This window comes from Dasypus novemcinctus, chromosome 18 (genome assembly GCF_030445035.2).
Source record: "Dasypus novemcinctus isolate mDasNov1 chromosome 18, mDasNov1.1.hap2, whole genome shotgun sequence".
Taxonomy (NCBI): Eukaryota; Metazoa; Chordata; class Mammalia; order Cingulata; family Dasypodidae; genus Dasypus; species Dasypus novemcinctus.
This window is the reverse complement of record NC_080690.1, coordinates 32,972,720-32,998,829: the sequence shown is the minus strand read 5'-3', so window position 1 is coordinate 32,998,829 and position 26,110 is coordinate 32,972,720. Positions and strand designations below refer to the sequence as shown.

General features: G+C 54.5%; 2 protein-coding genes across 4 annotated transcripts in view; one reads left to right on the top strand and one right to left on the bottom strand.

The window, feature by feature from the left end:
• CNGB1 (cyclic nucleotide gated channel subunit beta 1) overlaps positions 1 to 11,302 on the bottom strand; it is an 82,434-nt gene extending 71,132 nt beyond the window's left edge. Inside the window, exons 1-12 of the mRNA XM_071208983.1 lie at positions 11,229 to 11,302; positions 8,819 to 10,772; positions 6,478 to 6,538; positions 6,289 to 6,337; positions 5,108 to 5,277; positions 4,950 to 4,992; positions 4,685 to 4,730; positions 3,551 to 3,626; positions 3,238 to 3,277; positions 2,667 to 2,826; positions 1,625 to 1,700; positions 83 to 119 (exon numbers count right to left, since the gene is read on the bottom strand). Of these exons, the coding sequence (XP_071065084.1) occupies positions 83 to 119; positions 1,625 to 1,700; positions 2,667 to 2,826; positions 3,238 to 3,277; positions 3,551 to 3,626; positions 4,685 to 4,730; positions 4,950 to 4,992; positions 5,108 to 5,277; positions 6,289 to 6,337; positions 6,478 to 6,538; positions 8,819 to 9,225 (1,165 nt within the window). The 5' untranslated portion in view covers positions 9,226 to 10,772; positions 11,229 to 11,302. The remainder of the gene's footprint in view (positions 1 to 82; positions 120 to 1,624; positions 1,701 to 2,666; positions 2,827 to 3,237; positions 3,278 to 3,550; positions 3,627 to 4,684; positions 4,731 to 4,949; positions 4,993 to 5,107; positions 5,278 to 6,288; positions 6,338 to 6,477; positions 6,539 to 8,818; positions 10,773 to 11,228) is intronic.
• SPMIP8 (sperm microtubule inner protein 8) lies at positions 10,625 to 22,815 on the top strand. 3 transcript variants are annotated; one of them, XM_058279929.2, is made up of 8 exons: positions 10,625 to 10,871; positions 15,264 to 15,488; positions 20,185 to 20,246; positions 20,526 to 20,700; positions 20,898 to 20,959; positions 21,156 to 21,220; positions 21,591 to 21,623; positions 22,626 to 22,815. In XM_058279929.2, the coding sequence occupies exons 1-8, from the start codon at positions 10,796 to 10,798 to the stop codon at positions 22,654 to 22,656; spliced, it is 729 nt and encodes a 242-aa protein (XP_058135912.1). In that variant the 5' UTR covers positions 10,625 to 10,795; the 3' UTR covers positions 22,657 to 22,815. The 3 variants fall into 3 exon arrangements, with proteins under 3 accessions (XP_058135912.1, XP_058135914.1, XP_058135913.1); XM_058279931.2 differs by lacking the exon at positions 10,625 to 10,871 and adding an exon at positions 11,521 to 11,777; XM_058279930.2 differs by lacking the exon at positions 10,625 to 10,871 and adding an exon at positions 14,547 to 14,632.
• Positions 22,816 to 26,110: the final 3,295 nt, after the last annotated feature.

The following is a 26,110-nucleotide window of genomic DNA, read 5'->3' as shown; positions in this document are numbered from 1 at the left end:
TGCTGCCCAGGCCCACTCAGACCAGGGGAGCCCAGCGACCCGCCCGGAGACGCGCCCGAACACCCACCGAGGCGTCACTTACTGGTCTGCACGTCCCGCGTCCCAGCAGAGTCAGGCTCCTGGGTGGGGAGAAGAGGGAAAACCTGCCCTGGCCTCCTCCCCGGCCTCCAGCCTCTGCCACCCTCCTGGCACACCTGTCAGGATCCTGCTGCTTTGGGCCTGTCCTCTCCTCTCCTGCCCCAGAGGTGGCCCTCGGCCCCAGAACCTGCACAGGCCTGCCCGGCTGCAACGTCCTCTCCTCTGTTCTCTGGGGGTGGGAAACCCCCTCCCATCACAAAGCCCCCTGGCTTCTCAAAGCCTCTCCCCACCCGCACCCACCCCCCGTGCCCCAGCCCTCCCTCAGTGAGGGTGTCTTCGTGGGCTGATTGTTCCTGCCACCGGCCCCCTGTTTTCTTCTCTCGGGAGGTTCCGATGCTGCAGTTCCAATGCCACCAGCAGAGGCCACAGGAACAGGGAGGCTGGGGGCTCAGCCTGCGGGGAAGGGGCTCCTGCAGCCTCCCCAGGCTCAAAGTGCAGGGCACAGCCCTGGAAGAGGGACATGTGGGCGAGGTCAAGGAGCCTGGGTCTGGGGGTCCATCTCTCTGGGCCTCAGTGGTCTCATGAAATGGGGAAGAGGGTCCCTGCTGGGCTTAGAGCCAGGGAAGGGATGGACATGGGGGGGAGCTTTGAGAGCCCACGTCTTGGCTCATATGAGGAGAGGTGGGGTCCCCCCTGATAGAGCCGCAGCAGGGACACCTGCTCAGAGGAGCCTGGCTGGGACCTTGAGGGTCCCAGAGATCCATGCCCCACTCCTGGCCTGGCCATCTTTGTTTACAACCCCAGGCAGTGACAGGGTGGGAATTGTTAGCCCATTGTTCAGGTGGGGCAACTGAGGTCCCAAGGGGCCAGGGCTGAGCTTGCACAGTCAGGTCTGAAGTTCAGGCCTCCTGCCTCCCAGCTCCAGGTGCTTCTATGAAGATGGACAATTGTCCCCAGAGGGAAGGGGAGAGAGGGAGTGACAGTGGCCTTGCTGGGTTCCCCAGGGATGCACACAGGCCACTCTGGCTTGGCATGAGCTCCACGCCTTCCCAGGACATCCTGGGTCTGTCTGGTCTCTGGGCCTTTGCACATGCTGATCCCGTCTGAGGGGCCCTTCCTATACCTCCCGCCTTCACTTTCACCCACTTTCTTCCTACTTCTCTTTCCGGTCTCAGCGTGGAGGCCACCTCCCCCAGGGAGCATTCCTCTATGCTCCCAGGAGGGGTCTCCTCTGCACCCCACATACTCTCTGCTCCCCACACTGAAACACAGCCCCCACCCAATCATGAACTTCTGGTGGGTGGGGCAGGGCCAGCCCTTCTCAGCCTGTGCCCACCTGGGTACCTCCGAGAGTGTGTGGAATGAAGGGCTATGAAGAGACTGGCAGGGGGGTGGGTGGGGCTCCCACTGGGTGGGGAGGGCTCCCCCAGCAGGCTCCCTTCTTGCTGTGTCCTACACCCCCTGGGACGCAGGTCAACCATCCTGCCCTTGCCCAAGAGCCCTCCCACCACCCCCCCAGGACCCCTTCCCCCTGCCCAGCACTGACCTGCTCCTCGGCCTTCCCGGGGAGCACCGGCTGCGGCAGGGCCCTCTCCAGCCAGTGCAGGAGCCACGTCGCCAGCCTGCAGGTGGGAGAGAGTGGTCGTGTCAGGGCGGGAAACTGAGGCTGGAGACTATTTCCTCCCAAAGCAGGCAGCAAGCCTGCCAGCAGCCAGACCAGATCCCAGCCTCCAGCCTCGAAGACACGTGCCCCCCAGGCAAGCCTCAGCCACAGCTCAGACCCCAGCGGGTAGCTCAGGCTTCCCCACCCTCCCCTGCACCCACTGCACTGGGGCCTCTCACACACTGCAGGAGTGCAGCATACCCCAACTGTAGAAGCATACATCTTTGGTGCCACAACTCCATTTCTGGTGATTTATCCTACAGACTTACTTGTACATGAGCCAAACGATGCATGTCTAAGGTTATCAATTGCAGCAAAGAGTGTAAATAAATGTAACTGTCCACCAAACGGTTAAGTACAACTAATGCATGCATGTAGTGAAGTACTATGCAGCTGTGGAGAGAATGAAGTAGATCTATCTGTATGAAATAGAACCACCTCTAAGATATATTTTTAAGTGACAAAAGCTAGGTGTAGAACAACATACATAGCTAGCTATAGTCAGGTGTGTGTGTAAATGGGGAAATGCCCTCAAAGCTTCCATGTGCTTAGAACATGTGGGGAAGGACAAGAAGCTGCTAGAGCAGTGGCCCTGGGGGGGACCCCGAAAACCCACTTGAATTTTGTCCCCGGTGCATGTGCTTTGTTGATCCTTCTAAAACTCACTTTTGTTTGTCTGTTTTTTGTTTATTTTTATTATTATGGAAAAAAATGAAAATGCTCTAAAAATGACTGAAGTGATGAATACACAGGTATGCGATTATAACACATACTACTGACGGTACACTTTGGATGAACTGTACGCTTTACTAATATGTATCTGTGAAATTGATTTTTTTTAACTTGCTCCGTGAAGGTTGGGCGCGGGGCGGGGGCAGCGACCTGCTCCGCGCCTTTGGAGGCGTGGGCATCTGGGGCAGCTCACCTGGCAGGGTCCTCAGGGGGTGGCAGGGAAGAGGCCTGGAAGTCGGGCAGGGGCTCTGGAGCCAGCTCCTCCTCGGGCTCCTCGGGGCAGGGGACAAGCAGGGAGGGGCTCTCCGGGGCCTGCAGCCTGGGCTCAGCTTCCAGGGGTGTTCCTGGGGTCTCTAAGGCAGCAGGGAGAGCAGGAGGCTAAGGACGCAGCAGCAGGGCTTCGCGTCCTCAAGCACACGGGGTCAGATCTGAGGCTTCATTGTGGCTCGTGGGGAGCCCCTTGGCACCACCCCAAACACCCCCATCATTGGACAGACAGAGAAACTGTGGCCCAGAGAGGGGAAGGGATTTGTCCACAAACTCACAATTTTGTCCCAGGTCAATAGCTTCCCAGTCTGGGCTGGGTAGGAGATCCCAGTATCCCCCTCCTGATGCCCGATCTCAGAAAGCACCGTACCCCTCCTTGGCCAGGGTGAGGGCTAAGGTCTCTCTGTCCTGCCCAAGCTCCCCCAGACCCCAATTTCTCTCCCAGCCCAGCCCATGGCCATCCCAGGCAGCTGCTCCCAAGGCTCCCCTTCCAGTACCCGGGTCTGAGGATGCATCCACTGGCTCATCTCTCCAGTCCTGGATCATAAACAGAGAGCAAGGTCATGGGTCAAAACCACCCTGTGCCCTTCCTGTGCCGACAGCTCTGCCCCAGCCTGGGCACAGCAGCAAGGAGCTCATCCTTCCCAGTCTCCCCATGCTCCACTGCATCCAGGTCCCCTCTAGGGAGAAGAGCACCCCCTCTGTGGGTGCCAGGGATGGGGTAGTCTGTTAGGGTCGGCAGGGCCTTGCTAGGGCCTCAGAAACCCTCCCAGGTGGTCAACTGACTGCTCCACCTTCTCCTTGACTCACCTGGGAGGTTTTTGGTGGCTGAGGTAGCATTCTCTCCAGATTCTGCTCAAGCCACCTGAGCAACCGGGGTCCCGGCCTGTGGAGGGGCCAGTGGTCACTGGAGTGGCCTGAAGGACCACCCTCTCATGTTCCCAGGGGAGCCCACTCCCCAAGTCCGGCCCAAAAGAAAGCTGGCAGGCCTTCTGGGTAACCTCATCCTAAATAGTTTTATCGGCCCTAGGAGTCAGCAGAGTGGCCCTGGGACCCCAGATCTGGGTTGCCTTAAGAGGACAAAGGAAAGAGAGACGTGGAGCAATGAATGAATGAATGTGTGTTTGCACAGGCTCACCCACCCCTCTATCTATTCATCTAGAACTTGCTGAGCCCCTGTCCACGGCAGGCCCTGCAGGCCTCAAAGTTCTCAAGGAGGCCACAGTCGAATGAATGAGTGAATGAGTGAATGAATGAGGGGGGTGAAAGCTGATGAATGCATGTCTCTGAATTTCCAGCAGAGACTACAAACCAGAGGCCTCAGGCTTGTTTTGGGGACCCACATCGTTCTGAAAACTTTTCGATTAGTTGACATAAAAAATTAAGGATTTTACATAAAAACCTAAATTTCTAACTTCTCTTGAAGAACTGGAAGCTCTAGCCAATCCAGACCCCCCTCCTACAGGGCTGAGGGAGTTAGAACTGTGCAGGGCCCTTCTCTGGAGATCTCCCCAGGTCACCACGGTCCTTAGCCAGCCAGCCGCCCACTGACGAGGCAGTCACCCTCTTCGGTCAGCTCTGAGAAATCAGAAGCTGTTGCCAACTGTGAAGCAGCCAGGGCGCCCTGTGGGGGGCCCACCCACATGAAGCCCATCTCTGAGGAGCTCATTTACACCTCCTCCCTGTCTCAGAGGGAACCCCCACCCAGAGATCTCCCAGGAATCAATATACGAACCCCTGGGCAAGACAGGGCCTTTGCCCCGTTTTATGGAAGAGAAGGTGAGTCCAGAACAGACAAGAGGCATGCTCAAGGTCACATGCCGAGGTGGTGGGAGACCCCGCTCCTGAACCCAGGACCTTCAGCTCTGGACATGGTTCCTCCCACCACACATGCTACAGACAAGGCTCCGCGGCCCCAACCAGCACCCAGTGATGGGGACTCACCTGGTCTCCTGGACCCAGAGGCCCTCGTTGGGCTCATCTGCGGACCCTGCAGGGTCAGAAAGCAAAGGTGGCCAGCAGCTGGAGGGCTGCTAGAACATTCTAGGCAGCCTGGAGCAGACACCCAGAACCCAGCCCAAACCTGGGTTTGAACCAGGGCCAGGCAGAGGAGAAGCTCTGGCCTGTCTGGACTCTCCCTAGGGGCAGGGCCCACCCCTCAGCCCCTTAGCCCCCACCTCTGAAAGGCCATCTTGCCTCCTGGCCTTACCTAGGCCCCCAGTGCTGCAGCGTCCAAGGACCTGTGCTCCAGCCTGCCAGGGACAGACAGACACATGGGCAGAGAGCAGAGTTTCGGGCCAGGCTGGCCCGGCCTCCCACCAGCGCCTCTCCCAGCTGACCTCCCGCTGCTCCCAGCCCTGGCGATACCTCAGCCAGGTCCTCCAGGCAGGCAGTGGCGTTGCAGGCTGCCCCTCCGCTAGGGACCGGCTGCGGGACGACCTTCTCCACGCCCTTCCTGAACCAGGTCAGCACCCGGCCCCTGGCACTGCTGAGGCACAGAGCAGAGGCAGGCCTATGGCCAACTTCCTGCCCCCTCCCTGGCCCCAGGGTTTGAATTCCAAATTCCAAGTCCCCGCCTCAGTGACACCTCCCTCTGACCCTTGTGTCCCAGCCCTGAAAGTGGAGGACACCAGCCCTGAGGTCAGGCAGGTCCACCCCGTCCATCGCCTGGGCAGCATTTTCTCTATAATCCTTCCCTCCCATTTGCCTGGCTCCAGGGACCCCGGCCCCCCACTCAGCCCACATCCTGTGTTCCAGAAGGGCAGAGGTTTCCTGGGGTTATTTCCCTTGTCACTGAGACTGAGCAGTCTGACTCCGAGAGTCACAGACTCGCTGCCAAGGCCACCCCCAGCCTCAGATGAGCTTGGTTTGACCAGTGCCATGGTCTGAAACGTGTGTGCCAACTGGGCACCTTCCTGCAGAAGTCGGGATTACTGGTGGGCTGGGAAGACCAGCAGCTGGGGCCACCCTGGATCTTCCTGGCCCTGAGAGGGGCTCCTGGCCGCAGCTCCCACTCCCGGCTTCTCTTGGCCACATTGCCTGTCTGGCCCAGGAGACCCCACCCTCTGCCTGCAGCTTCCTTCAGCCAACTCCAGGACGCTGTGGGGCCTTTGGGTGGGAATGATCATGACCGGAGTACAGAGCCCTTCCCACCTGGGTTCCCAGCAGGGGGCCTGGCCCCAAGCAAAGGGGAAGGCAGTGGGTACCTGTTTGTTTCTGGAACCACAGCGACCCGGGCCTGGAGGGACATGGGTGGAGGAGGGGCGGCTGCCTGGGTGTCTGGAAAAGAGTCTTTCATACTTCAGATGTGGAGTCTCAGAAAGGACCCCCCTTCTACCTTGCTGGGGAGGACGAGTCAGAGGCAGGGGAGGAGGGGAGAACCCCAGGGGTCAGGAGACCTGGGCTCCCGCTCAGTCAGCTGGAAGATCCCCGGGAGCCCACCCTTAGCACCTCTGAGCCTCAGTTTCCTTATCTGTGAAATGGGCAGCTGCAAGGCTCTGAGGAGAGAACGCAGCCCCCACCCTGCCATCCTGGCATCCAGCACTCACCCCCCAGGTCTGGGCCTGCCGCCGCCCCCTCGAAGGGCTCCGCAGGTGGCTGGAGGATTTAAGCAGGACAGGAAGCCTTCAGGGTGGTTCAGATAGGTGCAGCCCTTGACTCATCCAGGAGGGACCCACCCCCCAAAGGCTGCACGAGTCTGTTCCCACCATGGCCTCTGTAAATCCCGGAGGCCTCACTTTCAGCCGGGGACAGTCCCTTTCTCCCAGCTCCAGGGGTCCCTCATCCAGGACTGGGGCCCTTGCAACCCCCAAGACGGCCCATCACAGCCCGAGGGAGCTGCTCCACTCCACAGCCTTCAGAGAAGGGACGGGAGCAGTTAGTTATGAAGACCTGAGGCAAGCCGAGGGGCAGAGGGAGGCAAGAGGAGCCCCCTCGGATTCTCCCTCTCCTCCTTGGCCAAACCTTTCGTTCTCTCTAGCAGCCGGGTAGGGTTCAGCCTCTGCCCTCTGCCTCTCACATGCTTCTGCAGCTGCATCTCCTGCTACTGTGCACACAACTGTGCACATACACCCGTATGCATGTGCACAGACAAACATGAATGTGCATGAACAAACAGGAACACACAAACACTGGGATCTACACATGTACAGACACAAAGATAAGCACATGTGCGTACACATACATAGGCACGGATAGACACGCAACACACGCACACATGTGTGTGTGCATGCCCAGGCACACACATGTAAAGACAGACAAGACAAAACATGTGTGTATGGCACATACACCTGTATGCAAGCACAGGCACACAATGCGCATATGCACACACATGTGTGTGCATAACCACATTCATCAGTCTTCAGCTAAATACACATACCTGAACATGCATGCACAGACACAAACATGTGTATACACACATACACATGAATACATTCAGAGATTCAAAAACATGTGCATATACACACTTATGCCCACTGAAACAACACACATAGACATGGAACCATGCATGAGGATGCACACACAGGTAAACCTCTATGTACATACCTGCAAGTACAGACATGTGCACATAAATGTGCATACATGGGGAGGTGCCCCCAGTTTGTATACAGATACACATGCATGCAGGCACATCATTGAGGACAAAAGATACAGCATATGCACATACACATTTGTACATGCAAACACACATGCACACAAACCATATACCTAAGTAGCTCACTAAACATACCCTGCACTATCCCAATAGGCCTTTCCTCTGCCAGGAATGTCCACCCCTTCGTTTCCTCCAGTTAAAACTCTGCCCAGGGGAAACGGCTGTGGCTCCATCTGTTGGGCTCCCGTCTACTATATGGGAGGCCCTGGGTTCACGTCCTGGGGCCTCCTTGTGAAGGCAGGCTCGCCCGCATGCCACAGACAGCCGCCAACTGGCAAGCGCCACAGAGTGCCTCCCAACCCCTAAGTGCCGCTGAGGGCCGCCAGCCTGCAAGCACCGTGGAGAGCTGACTCAGCAAGGTGATGCAACAGAAAAAGGGAGACAAGCAAAAACACAGAAAAGTGCACAGCGAACGGACAGAGAGCAGACAAGCAAGCTGCGGCGGGCGGGGGGGGGAGTAAATAAAAATAAATACAGACACAGAAGAACGCACAGCAAATAGACACAGAGAACAGACAGCAAGCAAGCCGCAGTGGGTGGGGAGGTGATAAAAAACATGAAAATAAAAACTCTGCCCAGTCCTCTCTGTCTAGGAAGCTCTCCCAACCAGCTTGCATGCTCCAGAGTTAAGGTGGCTCTTTCCCTTCTTTGAGCTCCTGTAGTTCTCAGTCTGACTTGCTTATTTAACCCTCCCAGAAGGGCACACCTGAGGCCAAAGCGGGAGCTCCCTTCTATACCTCTGTCATCCTGGCAGAACAAGCTGACCTCCCGGAGGCAGTGCCTTATTCATCTCAATGCCCCCATCACTTAGCACAGGGCCTGGTATCAATTAGGAACTCAGTTAAAACCTGCTTAATAGAGCTGCTGAATTAGTTGTCATCAGGCTCCTAAATGGATTGGACACAGAACAGTCAAGTCTTAATGGACGCGAAGGAAAGTTCCAGAGCAAAGCTGCTCAAAGTATGCTCTACAGACCAGTGCCAGTCTGCAAACAGTTTGTTATGGTTCAGGATGAATAAACAATGTGAATCAATGCCCTACTTCCCTGAGAAAGTTGCTACAAAACAAGTATCAACTGAACAAAGCAGTGCAGGTTTACACAGTGGCCCAAGCTCCTAATCTCATCACAACCCAGTAACAAACAGTTCATGGACCAGCAGCGTAGCGTAGCACTGTTCTAGATGCTAGAGGTCCACAAACTCTGGCCCACCGGCCAGATCCAGTCTGCGGACTGAATTTGTAAATAAAGTTTTATTGAGACAGCCATGCTCATTCATTTACGTATTGACTGTGGCTGTTTTCACACTATACTGGCAGAGCTCAGTACTTAGCAGAGATGGCGTGCTCCACAAATCCTAAAATATTTACTATCTGGACTTCTAAGAAAAAGTTGGCTTTGGACAAGCCCTGTCTACTCCCCAGGCCTCGGTTTCCTCATTTGTACAAGGGTGTGGACCAGGTGACCTTCATGTTTCCTTCTGGCTCCAAATTCCTCTGTTGTGGGAGGACCATGGGGCAGTGCTCCCAGCTGAGAGGTCCCTGAGCCGTGCGGCCAGCCGGCCCCTCCCTGCCCTCGGCTTCTCACCCGGGGCTCGTCCTCGGGCTGGGGCTCCGTGGGGGCTGTTTCAGGCTCAGGCTCTGGCTCTGGCTCCGGCTCCGGCTCTTGCTCTGCACCCTCCTCCTCCTCCATCCTGGTCTTCTGAGGGGTCCCCGGGGGCTGAGGCAGCACCCTCTGCACCCAGCCCAACATAGTGACACCTGTAAGGGACAGACCCTCTAGGCCTCCCCAGAGCGCCCACAGCTGCTCCCACCTGCTGTGGGCCACCTCCATGGGTAACACGGTTCCTTTTTCTCTTGTCGCCTTTTAAAATGTTCTTGCAATTATAACTTATTGACATACTCAGGCTCAAAAACAAAGGGTACAAAGAAGTTGGTTGCAACTATATTTTAGCAAAAGAGTTAAAGTCCCCAAATATCCATCAGTAGGAGACTGGTTATCGTGCATCCGTAAAAGGGATACATATTAAATTAATTGATACACCCACACAATGGAATATTATGGTGCCGCTGAAAACAAAGAAGCAAGTCTATTTGAACAGGGGAAGGTGCACATGCTCTGAATTCAAGTTCAACTCAGTTCAACTCTCTGTGACTCAATTTGCTTGTCTGTAAAATGGGGACATTATATACCTACACTGTAGAGTGATTGTGAGGATAAAATGAACTGCTAAGTACAATACCCTCAGAACAGTGACTGACACATGCTGAGGGTTTAATAAATGTTTTCTATCACCAGTACGTGGTATCACATGAAAACACTGTGAAATATTGTACACAGCACAATCCCAGTATACATTTTAAAAGATATGTACATTAGGAGTCACATATGAATGGAAATCTGTTTTAATATAAGAAAAAAGTTATTTCGTGATTTTTAAGATAAAATGTCAGTTAAACATCTTTCTCATGACATATGACATTTCAGTGTCACCTTAAAGGAGTTCAATTTCTGGTATCCTTTGCCTTTGAGGATTGGGGAACCCTGGGCCTCACATCCGCAGCCCTGCTGGATGGCCTTTCTCAATGGGCACAACACAGGTCAATACGTGTAGACTGCCAGGCCCTGGAAGGGCCCTTCTGGGGACAATTCCCCAGTGACACAGCTGTCCCCACCCCCTCCCTAGCCGGGGACAGCAGGGGAATTGGCAGCATGTCTCTGTGCCCCTCCTCTGCCGGGGCCTCTGACCCTGGACTGAAAAGGGCAGGCCCAGGGCCCAGGACCCTTGCCCCAGCGCCCAGCTCCCCGCAGCCCCTCACCCTGCGGACGGCCCCTCTGCCCACAGCCCTGGCCACTGGCCCTGCTCCGGCCTCAGCAGCCCAGCTGGATGCAGGTGGGGAGTCAGATTCCTGGCTCAGCCTCCAAAAAGGGAAACTCGGGCCAAACCTGAGCCCTCTGGGCTTCCATTTGCTATTGGGTAGGGGGTGAACACAGCGATTTCCAAGGGCAGAAGAGCCCAGGTGGGGACGGCAGATTCCAGTGACCCCAGCCAGCCCCGGGAGGGCACAGCGGGAGTGCTCCCTGTGAGCCAGACCCCAGCACGGGTGCCCCGCCCACGATGACGCCCATCCTCATCCTCCTGCCCCGCCCCCACCCCACCCCAGGAACATACGTATTTTCATCACCACTTTACAGCTAAGGAAATGCAGCCACAGAGAGCTTGACAGACTTGCCGAGGTAGCACAGCCCGCCGGTTGCACTCAGGTCCGCCTGCTTCCTGGCATCCCGCACCTACCTCAAGAGGGACTGACGTTTGTCAGGAGTTGGCCTTTTCCGAAGAACAGGACTGAGGCGCTTTCCCAGCAGGTGGCAATTCTAACCTGCATTCCAGAACTTTCTGGAAATGACTGGGGAAGACTTCCCCACCCTCAATTTTTCTCCTTCCTTCAGATTCAATTTCTTGCTGGATCAGAGTGTTGGTAAGTCTCTCCCATCTTTCTGCCCTGTCTCTGTTGATTCCACTTCAAGGAGGGAGGCAGGTGGGAAAGGGGACCAAGCCTGGAGGACAGTGATGCTCGGACCACAATTGTTTTTCAGAATCCTCTGGAGTTCTGGTGACAATGCAGGTTCCTAGGCCTTCTAAATCCCCTGGGGGGGGGCCTGGAATCTGCATTTCACAAGTTGCCCTGGAAATTCAGCTGCATGCTAACGTTTGAGCCCTGCAGGGGAGGTGGAGGCCCCAGGTTTCCCAGGCACTGCCTGCTTCTTCAGGCCCAAAACCCTTGCTAGAAGGAGAGCATGGGGGTCCCATTGGGTCCCACTGAGCCTCCACTCACCTGAGTTACCTGCTCCAGTGCTGACTGCCAGCCTTGCCTTCTCCCTGCCTCTCGCAGCTGGGCCTCACGGACACAGGGGGGATTAATAGCTGCAGCCAGGCTGTGTGCAAAGGATTAACAGGCTGGGGGTGGGGGTGGAGGAGGCTGATGCCCAGGGAGCCGGCTCCTCCCTCCATGCACGGGGGCTGGCAGGGACTTGGCCCCAAGGAAGGGGCCCCACGTGGCATGGCTTGGAGCACCATGGGGTCACAGGGGGACCTGCCAGTTACCAGGGCCTGGCTCCCCACACACATTGGCCAAGCCACCAGGGTTGGAGTCCTCAAGGTGGCAGGGACTTGTCAGCCCAGTCGGCAGCGCAGGTGGCACACCCCAGTGCCCCGGCCCCCGTGCCAGAACCGGGCAGGCTCTCTCCGGCCCCGTAGTCTTCTGGAGCTTGGACTCTGCCTTGAGCTCTGCCAGAATGGCTGTGGTCCCAGGGCTGGCCCTTTAGGAAGGCTCCAAGGACTGTCCGGATGACTGACTGCCTCTGAGCCCATCCTGTGAACTAAGGTCAGACCCTAGAAGGGAGACAGACTGAGGGGGAGGGGGTGCGAGTGGAAGAGGCCCAGTGAGGGAGGGTGCCCAGCAAGGGGGACTCAGAGAGGCAACGGGACTCAGGGTACAGGCTGGGGTGGCAGAGCGATGTTCAGCAAGAGGCAGGGAAATGACCAGAGACCGCATTTTTGAGCTCCTCCTAGGAGCCCAGCAGCATGCCAGCCTGGGCACACCGAGCAAAACAGACATAGGCTCTGCTCCTTTGAAGCTTACATTCCAATGGAAGAGAGAGAAATAACAAAGATTAAAAACTATTATCTATATATTATTACAAATTATGCCAAGTGTCATGAAAGAAACGAACAGGGTGGAGAAATGGGGCATCTTTAAATGGGCAGCCAGGGCAGAGGTAGATATTGGAGCTCAGACATGAAAAGCAAGAAAGGGTCACTTTCAGATCTGGGCAAACCATGTTTCAAGCAGAGGACACAGCAAATGCAAAGGTCCTGAGGCCAGGGTGAGCTTGGGCACACTGGAGGGGCAGAAAGGGGGCTGGAGGCCTGGAGTTTAGTGGGTATAGGGAGAGTGGTGGGCGATGAGGTGAAGAGGTGGGCAGGGCCAGATCGTGTAGGGCCTTGTCCATCACGGGTTTTAATCGATGGGTCATGGGAAGCCCCAAATCTTTGGAGTGTGGGGTTAAAGTTAAGTAAATCGAGAGAGCTACTCATGCTCAAAATGCTATGTCTTTTTTTTTAATAGCATAATTGAGATATAATTTATATACCATAAAATTCATCTCTTTAAAATGTACAACTCAGTGGGTTTTAGTATATTTACAGGGTTGTGCCACATCACCATAATCAAATTTAGAACATTTTTATCACCCCAAAAAGAAACCCCATACTCATTAGCTGTCATTTCAGCATTCTTCCCACCCCACTTTCTCCAGCCCCTGGCAACCACTAATCTGCTTTCTGCCTCTATCAACTCACTTATGGACATTTCATATAAATGGACTCGTACAATAGGGTGTCTTTTGTGACTGGCTTCTTCCCCTGGTAGCATGTTGATATTGTAGATGCATCAGTACTTCGTTCCTTTTTATTGCCAACAGGTGTTCCCTTATATAGCTACCCCGGCTGGATTATCCATTCATCTGCTGATGGGCGTATGATTGTTTCCTCTTTGAGGCTAATGTAAATGCTGCTGCTGTGAGCATTGCGTGCAAATCCTTGTGTGGACCTGTTTTCATTTCTCTTGGGTAGATTCCTAGGGATAGAATTGTGGACCCTATTGTGGTTATGCAGGGCTGGAGAAAGGTAGAGGGATCGAGAGGTCACTGCTAAGGGGTGCAGAGTTTTTCTTTTTGAATATTGAAATTGTTCCAAAAATTTTTTGTGGTGATTCATGCACAACACTGATTATACTAAAAGCCATTGATTGTACACTTGGATAGATTGTATGCTATGTGACTATATCTCAATAAAACTGCTTTTAAAAAAATAAGAATTGCTGCATCCTAGACTAAAGTCACATCTAACTTTTTAAGAAACTGCTAAACTGGTTTCCAACATAGTGTCCCATGTCTTAACCTGGGTAGTAGTATCCCAGGCTTCTCACTATCAATTATTAGTTAAATGGTACATTTGGGGAGCAGATGTAGCTCAAGTGGTTGAGCACCTCCTTCCCATGTGCAGGATCCTGGGGTCAATGCCTGGTGCCTCCTGGATATAAACAAACAAATGAGGGGAGCAGATGTGGCTCAGTGGTTGAGCGCCTGCTTCCCACATATGAGATCCTGGGTTTGGTCCCTGGTACCTCCTTAAAAAAATATATATATATACGTGTGCTTTCTGTATTTTGTTACATTTATAGCTTTAAGAGAGCTAAATAAATTAGGGGTAGGGATAGTGAGTGGAGTCAACTCTGGGAAAGTTTTTTGTGAGGGACAGGAGGTGGGCCTGCTGTTCCGGGGGTGCTGTATGGAGCAAATGGGGAGGCAAATCTTACAGGAACGTCACAGCGGGAGCCCAGAACCTGCAGGCTCAGCTCCGGGGCAGCTTATACAAAGCACATGCCAGTTCATGCAAACAAGCCCGCCTCTGCCAAGCTCTCCTCCCCTTGGGGCCTGCCTCTGATGATCAAGGTGGGGGGGCAGCCCAGAGGCGCTGGCTCAAGCCCTCGCGGCCTGCTCCACCTTCCCGGAGGGGAGGAGGCTGCGGACGGCGGGAGAGGACGCCCACCTGCTAAGCCCTGGCCTGCTGAGGCCACCAGTCTCCCTGATCCCCTTACGCTGACCTGGAGACTGGCCAGCGCTAATCTCCGACTCGGGCTGGAAGCCCAAGGGCTGGGGCAGGCGGTGCCCTCTCCCCTGGAAGCTTGTGGGGGCCTCTCAGCTCACTGATACCACGAATAGCAAGGCCTAGGGCCCTCGCCCAACACCTGGGAGCCCCAAGGCCCCCAGAGACAGCGGTGAGCCCAGGGTGCTGCAGTCGGAGGTGGGCCCAGCGGCAGCGCTGGTCAGCCTGGCCACCTCCAGGCAGCCCCAGCTCCCTGTCTGACATTTCCCAACATGCCCTGCTTGTCCTGAGGCCGAGGAGGCAGAGCACTGCGGGAAGGCTGAGAGGGCGGCGCCCTTGTGCGCGAAGCCCAGCAACAGTCTCTTCTCAGAGCCTGTGGTTGCCAGGGTTGCAGAGAAGTGGGTGCCCTCACAATCAGGCTGCAATGGGCATTGTCTCTGGAGAATTTTCCTTTATCCTCCTGCCTTCCCATAAGGCACTGGGGTCCTGCCTGACTCGCTTCCTCCCTCTTCAGCCCTCTGAGCAGTCAGAAGAGCAGAAAGTGTAATAAACCTGTGCCGGGCAGATCAGGTAGCTGCTGTCCGTCTGGTCAGCAGGGGACGCCTCTCTTTCCTCTTTGTGCAGTTCCATCCCCTGAGGCAGCTTTCTCAGGCCTCTTTACCATGCCCTTTTCCTGCTCCTCCTGTCTACCTACCTCCCACCTCCAATTTCTCTGATGTTCTAACTCTGGATCAGGACGAAAGCAACCAAAGTTAACAAATTCTTGCTAAAGTGTAAATGATTGATAGGCTCCTGGAAATAACTGCTTTTTAAAGGGAGGCACTGGGGTAATTTTCTTAGTTCAGACCTACTATTTCTCTCCCCTTCTTTGAAACTTCTCTGTCTCCCTGTACAATTTTGGGTAAAGGACAGGAAACATTAGCTAGGGCCCCAAAGCCCGTCTTAATCACTCAGAGGCATATGGCATGCTGAGCTACATTCTGAACTCACCCAATGCTGCTTCTTCCTGCTCCTTACTGAAGAAATCAACTCTAGGAGCCTGTTCCCTGATTGCCCCAACACCCCCGCTGCACCCCCCACACAGACATCAACCCTGGATGAATAGACAAACTGGCACTGGCTGAGGTCATGCTCCCAGATGGAAGGGTGTCTGGCTGGCCTGTGCCCCAGAGGCACCCCTGAGTGTCCCCTGCCTCCCCAGCCATGGCCCGCATCATCGACCTGGTGCCTTGGGACGACGGCTCCACCCACGTGTACGCGTCGCCGGCCATCCTGCTGCCCATGGAGCGGCAGCGCAACATGCTGGCGGGCGTGAAGCAGCAGCTCTACCACCCCGCCCTGCCCACCCTGCGGCGCATGGACATGGACAGCGTCAGGGCCTGCCTTTCGGACGAGCACTGCCAGACGGCCACCTTCTGCCGCAAAGGTGGGGCCCCGCGCCTGTCCCACCACCGGCGCTGGATTCGCTCTAGGCCCCTGGCAGGGGTGGGTGGTGGAGCGAGCACAGGGGGCGTGAACCTGGAGGGAGAAGCCAGGAAGGCCAGGGGAAGGGACGACAGGGGCTGGTCCCAGCTGTGTCCAGAAACCCCCCGCAAGGCACTCAGGCTGTCGGAGTCTCTGTGCCCTCATTGGGAAAATGCGGCCAAAAGCAGGTCTTCCTCACAGGGTTGTTGTGTGGGTCAAATGAGCCAGGGCCTGGAAAGTTCCTTGCCCCATGCCCGGCACATAGTATGTGCTGAGTAAATGTCATTGTCGATGTTATTGTTACTGCTGTTTATCACTGCCTCTGCCTGGAAACCAGAGAAAGAGGTGGGCTGTCCAGTTTTAAATTGGCCACCCCCAGTTACCCAAACTCGGTGAGGCCCCAGCTCATACACCTCCTTGAGCAATTTTGGAAATCACTTTCCCCAGTTGGAAAAGTGAAGCATTGGCGGGAACCAGCCTGCAGCGTGGAGACAGAGCCAACCAGGCCATCCCTGCCCTAGCCCCTGCCCTGACTCCTGGGTGCAGGCCCAGCCTCCACCTTCCCCGGCAGCCCTGGCACATCAGGCTCCTCCGGGCCTAGGAGAGAGCAAGGCTCCTCTAGCCTTTGATGTCAAGGGTGAGTCCAAGTCCAGCCGTGGGCCCTGTATGGTGGCTGGAGAACTGAGCAGGGGTCACAGAGGCAGGGTAGGGGAAACAAAAATAGCAACAAGAACAACCAATGCCCAGCCATCAGGAAAAACAAGGACTCACCCGTGGGTGAGACGAGGACATGTGAGGCTTTGTGGTGAGAGGGCCTCATGGACCCAAGGAGCACCTTAGTCTGCTGAGAGGCTCGGGTGAGTGCTTCACTCACTCATTCCAGCACGTCTTAAACACCTGTTTTGTGCCTGACCCTGTACTAAGATCCCAGGGAAAGAGTGTTAGACCTAGAGGCATGTACAAGGGCTGGAAGGGAAAATCTACCCATGTACAAGGCTGGAAGGGAAAATCTACCCAAGGGGCTTGGTTCCCCTGCAGGAAAGGGTTGGTGGGGGTGGCAGGAGATGAGGCTGGGGATGCAGGCTGCAGATAGAAGAGGCCTGTTGCTAAGCTCAAGAGCTTGGACTTTCTCTAGAAGGCAAGACTTCTAGACCTCTAAAGACTTGTAGCAGAAGAGAGGCCTGAGCATGGGGAGTGGGGGGATGGGGGGAAGCTTGGTGCAGAGGGACCAGAGGAGGATAATACTGGGGTTGGGAGGAATGGGAGGGGGGGGGGGGAACAGTCTTCAGGCAAAAGGAAGAATTTGGGTGGTACTTAGGAGATAAAGCCAACAAGTATGGGTAGGAGGTAACTATTCTTAGATTTTAGCATATCTTTCCATTGTTTCATAATGCAAATACAAACATATATTTTGTTCCCCAACTTTAAAATATTTTCAAACACAGAGAAAAGTTGGAAGTTTAGTACTATGAACACCACATTTACCTTCCACCTGTTTCATCAATTAACAATCAACATTTTGCCAATTTTGTATTATATGCACACAAATACTTTTTCTTTTGGCTCTCCCATTTGAAACTAAGCTGCTGATAACACTTCACCTCTAAATACTTTAGCAAGCAGCTCCCAATAATAAAGACAGCCTCTTTCATAACACAATACCATTGTCACACTAGGAAAATTAACAATAAGTTCATAACCTCATATCCGACCCATATAAATTTTCTCCAATTATCCCAAAATGTCTTTTATAGTTGTTGTTTTTTTAAAATTTTGAACAAGACTCCAATCTAGGACTGTATGTGGCAATTGGTTATGTCTCTTTAGTCTTAATTTAAAACAGTCCACTTACTTCCTATTTTTTCCATTGATACTGACTTTCTGAAGAATTAGAACAGTTGTGTTACCCCATTCCACATTATGAACTTGATTGTTTCCTTGTGCTGGTGTTAACCTTTTCATCTAATTTCTGTAAACTAGAAGCCAGGTGTAGAGGCTTGATTAGCCGGGTTAAACATTGCTGGCAAGCTTCCCTGAAAGGTGGTGGACGCTGTGTTTTCCATATTGCTTTACTGGGAGGCATCTGACGTCAGGTTGTCCCACCACGCGTGTTGCTAAGTTTGATGATTTGGTTAAGGCGGTGAACTGAATGTATATTCCCTGCCTCCCATCGCCCAAAGTGGCTACCCCGTTTTGCATTTCTACCAGCAATGAATGAGCGTCCCTGTTCCAATCCTCACCAGCATTTAGAGTTGTCAGTTTGTTGTATTTTAGCCATTCTAATAAGTGTGTGGTGACGGCCCATGGTTGTTTGCACCTCAATTTTTTTTTTTTAAGATTTTATTTATTTATTTAATTTCCCCCCTTCCCCTGGTTGTCTGTTCTCTGTGTCTGTTTGCTGCGTCTTGTTTCTTTGTCTGCTTCTGTTGTCGTCAGCGGCACGGGAAGTGTGGGCGGCGCCATTCCTGGGCAGGCTGCACTTTCTTTCACGCTGGGCGGCTCTCCTTACGGGGCACACTCCTTGCGCGAGGGGCTCCCCTACACGGGGACACCCCTGTGTGGCACGGCACTCCTTGCGCGCATCAGCATTGCGCACGGGCCAGCTCCACACGGGTCAAGGAGGCCCGGGGTTTGAACCGCGGACCTCCCATGTGGTAGGCGGACGCCCTAACCACTGGGCCAAGTCCGTTTCCCTGCACCTCAATTTATTTTTAATAGCTGCACAGTGTGGATGTACCTTAGCTTATTTAACCAGTCCTTTATTGTCAGACACTTGAGTTGTTTCCAATCATTTCCAAACAAGGCTGAAGTGGGTGACCTTCTACTTGCATCATTTCTCATGTGTGCAAACTATGAAGTGGAATAGGAGACCTGTGAGGGTCAAAAGGGACATGTATTGATAATTCTGAGAATGTTAAATTACCCTCCATGGGGTCTTACCAATTTTTACACACACACACACACAGCAATATAGAAGAGGCCCTATTTCCTCATAACTTCAATGACTTCGGGATTGTTCCCAATCTGATGGGTATAAACTGGTATCTCACTTTGAACATTCATTCATCTTATTACGAATGAGGTTGAGCATCTTCTAATATGTTTAGGGGCCATTTGCATTTCTTTTAATGTGTATGAGCTACCTATGCATGTTGTTTTACGCATTTTTTCTATGTTTTTTTTTTCCCCAGGAGCTCCTTCTGTATTAGGAAAATTGCCCCTCCTCTGTAATATGACTGGAAATATTTTTTCTGTCTCCTGACTTTTTTTTTACCCCCCCCCCCCACCTCTTGTGGCTTTTTGCGCGCTGTCTGCTCTCTGTGTCCATTTGCTGTGCGTTCTTCTGTGTCTGTATATTTATTTTTATTTATTTCCCCTCCCCCCCTTGTGACTTGCTTGCTGTCTGTCGCTGTACTCTTCTGCATTTTTCGCTTGTCTCCTTTTTTTTGACCTTGCTGAGTCGGCTCTCCGCAGCACTTGCAAGACCAGAGGCTCACTGTGGCGCTTGCAGGCCTGGCGGCTCTCCGCAGCGTGCAGGGGAGCCTGCCTTCACAAGGAGGCCCCAGGACGCGAACTCGGAGCCTCCCATCTGGTAGGCGGGAGCCCAACTGATTGAGTCACAGCTGTTTCCCTCTCCTGACTTTTTGTACGTTGTTTTTGCCATGCAGAAGTTTATTTTTATGTAGCCAAAGTTACTAATCTTTCTTTTAAGGATTCTGGGCTTCTTTTTCCCAAGTAGAAAGGGGGTTGGAATGCCTGGAAGGGTGGGGGATTTGGCAGATTGGGAGCTGTGCCTAACACAACGAGAAAGAGCAACGGGTATTCTTGAGGACGCTTAAAACTTCTGGTGACTGTGGAAAAGAAGGTGGTGAGGCATGATGGAATTACTGGGCTGGGTGAGAAAACAAGGCAAGCCAAAGTCATTTTTCAGGACTCAGTTCAGACGTTGTTTCTTTGAGGGATCCCTATCCCTCTTCCGTGCTTCCATAGTACCCCACACTTCCCCGAGTATAGCACTATCGTTGGTGAGTATGAAATAAGACTAAGCCCCTGTTCTGGACAACACCCCTTATCAGAACCAAACCACAAGTGCTCCCTTCATCCACCGAAGGACACTTCATCATAAACCGACACATTAGGGTTCACTCAACAGAAAACCCTGAGCTTCGCGAGCTCACGCCACTTAGTCCCATGCAGGGGTGCGCACTGTCCCGCCACCCTCCTAACCTGGGAAGGCTGAGTCTCTGACCAGAGGCTCTGGACCTGCCTTTGAAGAGACCCCCTCATACCATGTCCAGTCTACAATGACTGGCAGCTGCCAGAGAAAGGGAGAATATCTCGCCTCAAGGAGACCCATGAGCCATCGTAGATGCCACGGAGAGCTCAGGGCACACGCCCCCCACCCCATCCCAAAGAAATCCGTGCGTGTGTATGTGCGTGTGTATGTAAGGCTTCTGGATTTTGAATTCGAGTTGGAAAGGCCTTCCCTCACCAAGGCTATTAAGGAACTTGCCCATATTTCCTTTTAGTACATCTATGGTTTCGTTTTTTACATTGAAGTCTTTGATCTATTTTGAGTTTCTTTTGTTGGGAGGGATCAGGTATACTTTTTGATTTTTGAAAGTTGTCAAACACCTCCCCCTCCCCTCTTTCTACAGATGAGTTTGACAATGTCCACTTCACACTCCTCGGTGAACCCAACAAACCCCTGCAGTGCTTGGTGAGTGCCCTTTGCCCTGGCCCTGGGTTTGCTCAGGGGAGAGGAGCAAAGCTCTCAGCACCCAGGTCTGGGGCTCTGCTCCCAGCTCATCCCAAAACCTAAGCTTAGTGCCTGCTGGGAATCCCCTCCCAGCCCCGGACCCTAGCCTCCCGGGACTACCGCTGTCAGACAGCCAAGTGTCAGCTCCAGCCTACGGGTGGGCGATCTGGGACACCTCCACCCCCCACTCTAGTCTCCCGCACCGACCCTGCAGCCTTGACCCCCTCGCCACCCTGGCAGGACATCACGGCCACCGGCAGGAAGCTCCGAGACAGGTACCACGAGGGGAAGCTGGCGCCCGTCGCGCCGGGCATCACCCGGGTGGACTGGCCGTGCTTCACGCGCGCCATCGAGGACTGGTCGCGCTTCGTGTCTTCGGCCGGCGAGTTCAAGCTGCCCTGCCTGGACAAGCGGGGTGGGTCTCCCGGGCGCAGAGGACGCGCTAGGAGGCGAGGGGTCACCAGTCCCGGGGGCTGGGGCGGGGCCGGGGGCGGGGGGCGGGGGGGCGCGGACTGAGGCCGGCTGGTTCTAGGGGAGGGACGGAGGGAAGGGCCAGGCCTGGGGCTGGTTTGGGGGCCGACTGGGGGTCCAAGAAGCGCGCTCCCTCCGCAGTGGAGAGCTTCAGCGGCTACGCGGTGCGGTACCTGAAGCCGGATGTGACCCAGAGCTGGCGGGTAGAGACTGCGTACCGACCGGTCCCCGGGGGAAGGGGCTCACACCGGGGTGGGGGCGGGGGGCGGGCCAAGCGCAGGGTCGCCCAGTCCCCAGGGCCAGGATCTCCAGCAGGGGGCGCTGGGTAGGGCGAGCGCGAGGGGTCCGCGAGCCCCTGCCCACCCCACCGACGTCCCTCCCACCTGTGGGCCGCCCCAGTATTGCCTCAATCAGAACCCCAGCCTGGACCGCTACGGACAGAAGCCCCTGCCTTTCGACACCCTGTGAGTAGTTACACTCAGGACCCAGGTCTAGGCGGGAGGGGTGGGGGGTCTTAGCCGCCGTCCCCGGCGCGCACCCAGGGGCCCCTGAAAATGGGTGAGACCTGGGGAAAGCTGGTTGGACCCAATCCACCGCAAGAAAATTGCAATTTCAAAACGAACAAATGTTTAATCCCTACCAAACGGAGCACTTGGTCCTCTGGTCGCTGGCCCCAACCCCCTCTCGGAGCGATCAGGTCAGCTCGGCTCAGGTGGGCGCCGTGCACTCCTTCTGATGGGGCGGGGGGCAGGGGCCGCTCCAGAGGTGGGAGTGAGGCTCCCGGCGACGTTAGTTCCTCCCCGCCTCACGCTCACCCTCCTCCCTCTATCCCAGGAACACCTTCCGAAGCTTCGGCCTCAACTACAGGTAGGGGAACCGCCAGGCCCACAGAGCTCCGCGGGTTCTCAGGCGCCCCACGACCCGCGGAGCCTCGCGAGGAAGGCGCCGGGGCTGGGTGCCCTCCTGGGTGGTGTCGTTCCTCGCCGTCCTGTCCCCGTCCTCCCATCCCCACCCCCCAAGAGATCCATGCCAGGAAAAAGCGCAGCCCTAGTTTGACCCAAAGGAGGCAGCTGAGCAGAGTTACCTGGGAGGAGAGCAGGGCCAGAGGAGCAAGCAGGCATAGAAACCAAAGATGGGTAGGACTGCGAATCTGCCTCCCAGGTGGTGAGAGGGCGGGCTGCTGGCAGGGTCACCTGGTAAGTAAAGGCTTGGGGGTCCAAGCCTCTCAGTCATTTGGCCATCTCCCCCTTTCCAGCCCCTCTTTCTGTGCTTCAGCAGCACATGAGTCCTGGGTGAGCTCCAGCCCCACCATGTGCCCCTTCACACCTTCCCTGTGCCCTCTCAGTGCCGAGATTGTCCTCCCTGCTCTGCCTGGGAAACTCCTCGCTTTAACCACCCCCAGCTCAGATGTCCCGTCCTCCCGGAAGTCTTCTCTCCCCTCCCCCACACCCCCTCAACCTGCTCGCCACATGCACATCCCTATCCTAAGGCACTGAGATTATGCCATTGTAACTATTGATGACAAGTTCACCTTCGCCCCTCCCCTTGCACGCACGGGAATGCTTTCTGTTTTGTTAAAAATTGTAAAATGCCTGACAGATTAGTTTCATTAAATCACTGAAAAAGGAGTAAAGCAGTACATGGTTTGGGATCAGTGGGACAGAGAAGGATGAAGCACACTGGAAGTTTGGGGAGCTTGGAAGTCAAGCAGAGTAGCTGAAAGTAGGGAGCCATTGAAGACTCTCCTGCTGCAGAGAGGCAGAGCCTCAAAAGCAATTGAGTTTTGGGGAAAGATCTAGAAAAGGGCGGCCTGATTTTTCCTCAGGATTTACTAGAGACGCCCCACCTCACCCCCATTTCTCTTCACAGTCGTGTCAACTACCTGACCCCCTGGCACTAATCTATGAAATGGAGCCCACCCAAAGGGTTCCAGACCCTGCCACCTGAGCCCCCCCCCCCCCCGCCCCCAGCAGAACAGACGGCCTATGGTGGCATTACCTCTCTCCCCAGGAGTCCACCCTGATTGGAAATAAACCTAATGCTCCCACGGAGGAAGGAACCAGGCTTGCGTGTGTATTTCAGGGGCCAGGGGAGGGTCCGAGCCTCAGGATGAAGGGGTCTTATCCTTGCCTGCCCCATCCCAACACCTGGAGGACTAGTGGGGGCTGAAAGGAGATATTTGGTGACCCCAGGTGGGACGTCAGGGTCTGAGCCCCAAGACCCAGCTGGGGGTGGGGTGCAGACACAGGTCTGGGAGTTGGGTTTTCCTTGTGCCCCGTCCCCTGCCTGTAGTCCCACACCCAAGCCTCCTCCACTTCAGCTCCTGAATTTGGGCCCTAAGGAGAAAGGAGGATTAGAAAGCAACTTGTAGATGCCTCGCTTTGAAGCTCTTGCCATACCAGTGTGCTCTGGGAGGCTCCCCTAGCCCAGGATCCCTGAAGGGGTTGAGCAGGCTCTAGGGAATGGGCCAGGCCTGTGGGCTTTGTTCCCTGTGAAGCAGCAGGGCACAAAGAGGCAGGAGCATGGTTGCAGTCCCCGAGGCTGCTCAGAGAAGAAAGTTCCCTGCTCCCCAAGCAACCACCAATGAACATCTCACCGAAGCAGAGTTGTCTGCTCTACCATGAAGCATTGGAACTAACCCCCACCTGCCCTAACCACCAACCCTAAGTCCCTCCTGCAAAAGGAAAGCATGATGGCCTGGGGAAAGCCCAGGGGGTCCAACCCCACCCAAAAGAGCAAAGAGGGTTGAGTTCAGCATGGCCAGGGCAGCCAGCATCAGTGCCTAGAAAACGGACCTTCCTGATAGCCGTCCCCACTGCATCTGTGGGCGGCCTGCAGGACAGATGGCTAACTAGCCTCCAAGTTAAAGAACTCTCTATGCACAACTTCTGGAGCTGGCATCTTTGAGGGTGGGGTGTTCACAGATCCATGGACCCCCTGAAATCTTGTGCAAAACTATGTTCACCTGCATGTTCATTTTCCATGGAAAAGCCCTTTGTTTTCATCTGATTCTCCAGACAGTCAGTGTCTACAAAGCTTAGGAAACCCTGGTTTATACCTGCTCCATCCCCTCTTCCCCTGATATTTACTGAGCACCTGTTGCATGCAAGGCCAGGGGGTCAGGTAGGAGGGTCCTGTGTCGTAATGATCAGATCATATTATCATGGGATCCTTTAGCTCCACCTGGCCTCTCAAGCACCCCGAAAAGTGAGCATAACCAATGCCCCTCCAGTTCTCAGAAGGGGAGACTGGGGCCCAGATCCAGGAAGTAGTTAGCATCAGGCCAAACTGTGTTGCTAGCAGAACAGGAACTGGAACTGGAACCCAGGACCCAGAGCAAGTCCCAGCTTGCAGTGTGTGGCCAATATTTGTAGAACAAATGATTTCCCAGAATGGTGGTCCTCCTGCTGTACTTGGGTAATAAACAAGGAGATGGTTACGTTGCTTTCTGATATGCAGACCCAGCCTGCCTTACAGACCCAGGGCTGGTTTTTTTTTTTTTTTCTTTTCTGGGCAGAGGTAGTGATCACTGTCTTCACTGGAACCATGGTGTCCCTCTCTCCGTCCTCTGTATGGGGCTCTGCTGACAGCAGGGGAGGAGACAGGGAGAACACGGAAGAGAAGACAATAAGCAGATTACAGGTCCCCACCCTCCGGGGCATGGCAAGGAGGTGCCAGCCTCCCACTATTTCCTGCAGGAAAAAGCCCTTTTCTCCAAAGCCCATGCTGGCTCGGGTGCTGGAAAGCCATTGGCAGAGCACCTTGGAGTGTCAGAGCTGCATTCTGCAGCTTCGAGCGTCCCTCCAACATGACAGCCCAGAGAGGAGACAGATTGCCCAAGGTTTCACATCAGGGCTGCCAGAGGCAGAGAGAGTCAAGGGACTGGGGTTCTTTTCCTGGCCCTGCCCTCCTCGCCACTGTGCGACCAGGTAAGTGCCTCCTAGAATCTGGCGCAGTGGACATTTGAGCCCTTTGCCTGGGCTGGCTCTATGCTATGTCAGGGGGACACAGACAAGATACTGCCCCTGCCATCAAGGCACTTCCAGTCCCCGGAGAGAGACAGGCAGTTCAGCTGATTCCAACCTAAAAGCAGGTGATAGGCAGGCACACCTGGACTGTGTCCCTCGAGCATGGGATGCTGTGGGTAGAAACACACACCGGCAGTTTAATTAAAGATTCTTGTCCACCAATTGTATATTTTAATCCTGATTTCACAAACTGTGCCTAAGTATAGAGGAAATGCAGAATAGATGAGCATAAACAAGGCTGATTTCGTGTGTGCTTTCTATTAAGTGCAAGGCAATGTAATGGATCAAGCACTTTTCAGGCCATCCCTATGACGATGATCATTTTAGACCCATTTTGCAAATGAAGTGAACTCAGAGAGGTTGAACGACTGGACCAAGATCACACAGCTGGTGATTAGCAGAACTGGAAACTGAAGCCAGCTTGTCTGAGTTCAGGGCCTCTGCCACTCATACGTACCACACTCTACTGCCTTCCTGCTTGAGAGAGATGCAAGCCAAGAGCAGGGAGGAAACCAGAAGACATCCTGGGGAACGGGGCATCTGTCCAGGGCTCATCTGCAGCTTGAAAATCCCACCTAGAGGTCAGGAGCTGGAGGCTTAGCAATGGAAGGAATTCCCTCCACTCCGCCTAAGCCTCTGCCTCCCAGCCTCGGTCTCCCCCTAGTCCCCACGGTCTCACCTCCAGTCCTTCCCAGCATGACCCCAGTCCACTACCCTGGTCCTTTGACCTTTGACCCTGATACAACCCCACCACCACCAGCAGCCTCCTTGGTGTCCGCAACACCCCAGGCTCTTGTCCATCTCGGTACCTTTATTTCAAGTGGTCCTTGCACCTGGAATGCTTCCCCCATCACTTCCTCTCCAAATCCTACTCCTTCCAGGCAGGCTTCTAGTCTTCCCTTCTCCTCCCACTCTCCCCCAAGACCGTGAGGACAGGGACCTGCTTCAGGGGGCTAACCCATGTCCTCTGGGCCACAGTGGGCTCTCAGGAAACACTGCACTTGCCAGCCCCTCTCTCTATCTAGCAGGACCTGGGGTTCAAGAATCAGGCCTGGGGCCTCCAAGAAGGAACCCATTGACCTGGACTAAATGAAACAATGATTACAAATTAATAGTTATGTTTGTCACAAAGTAACTTGCAAAACACACATTCCAACCCCATGGCTCCCCATCTCTGAAACCCTAATCCCCAGTGCCTGTGCAGGGCCTGGGGCTGGCCACGGGGCGAGGGTCGAGGGTCGTGGAGGACTTTTGCACACAGTGTTTTGTACTAAATTTCAACAGTTATAATGTTTCTTGATTTTGCCTTTTTGATACATGAAAACC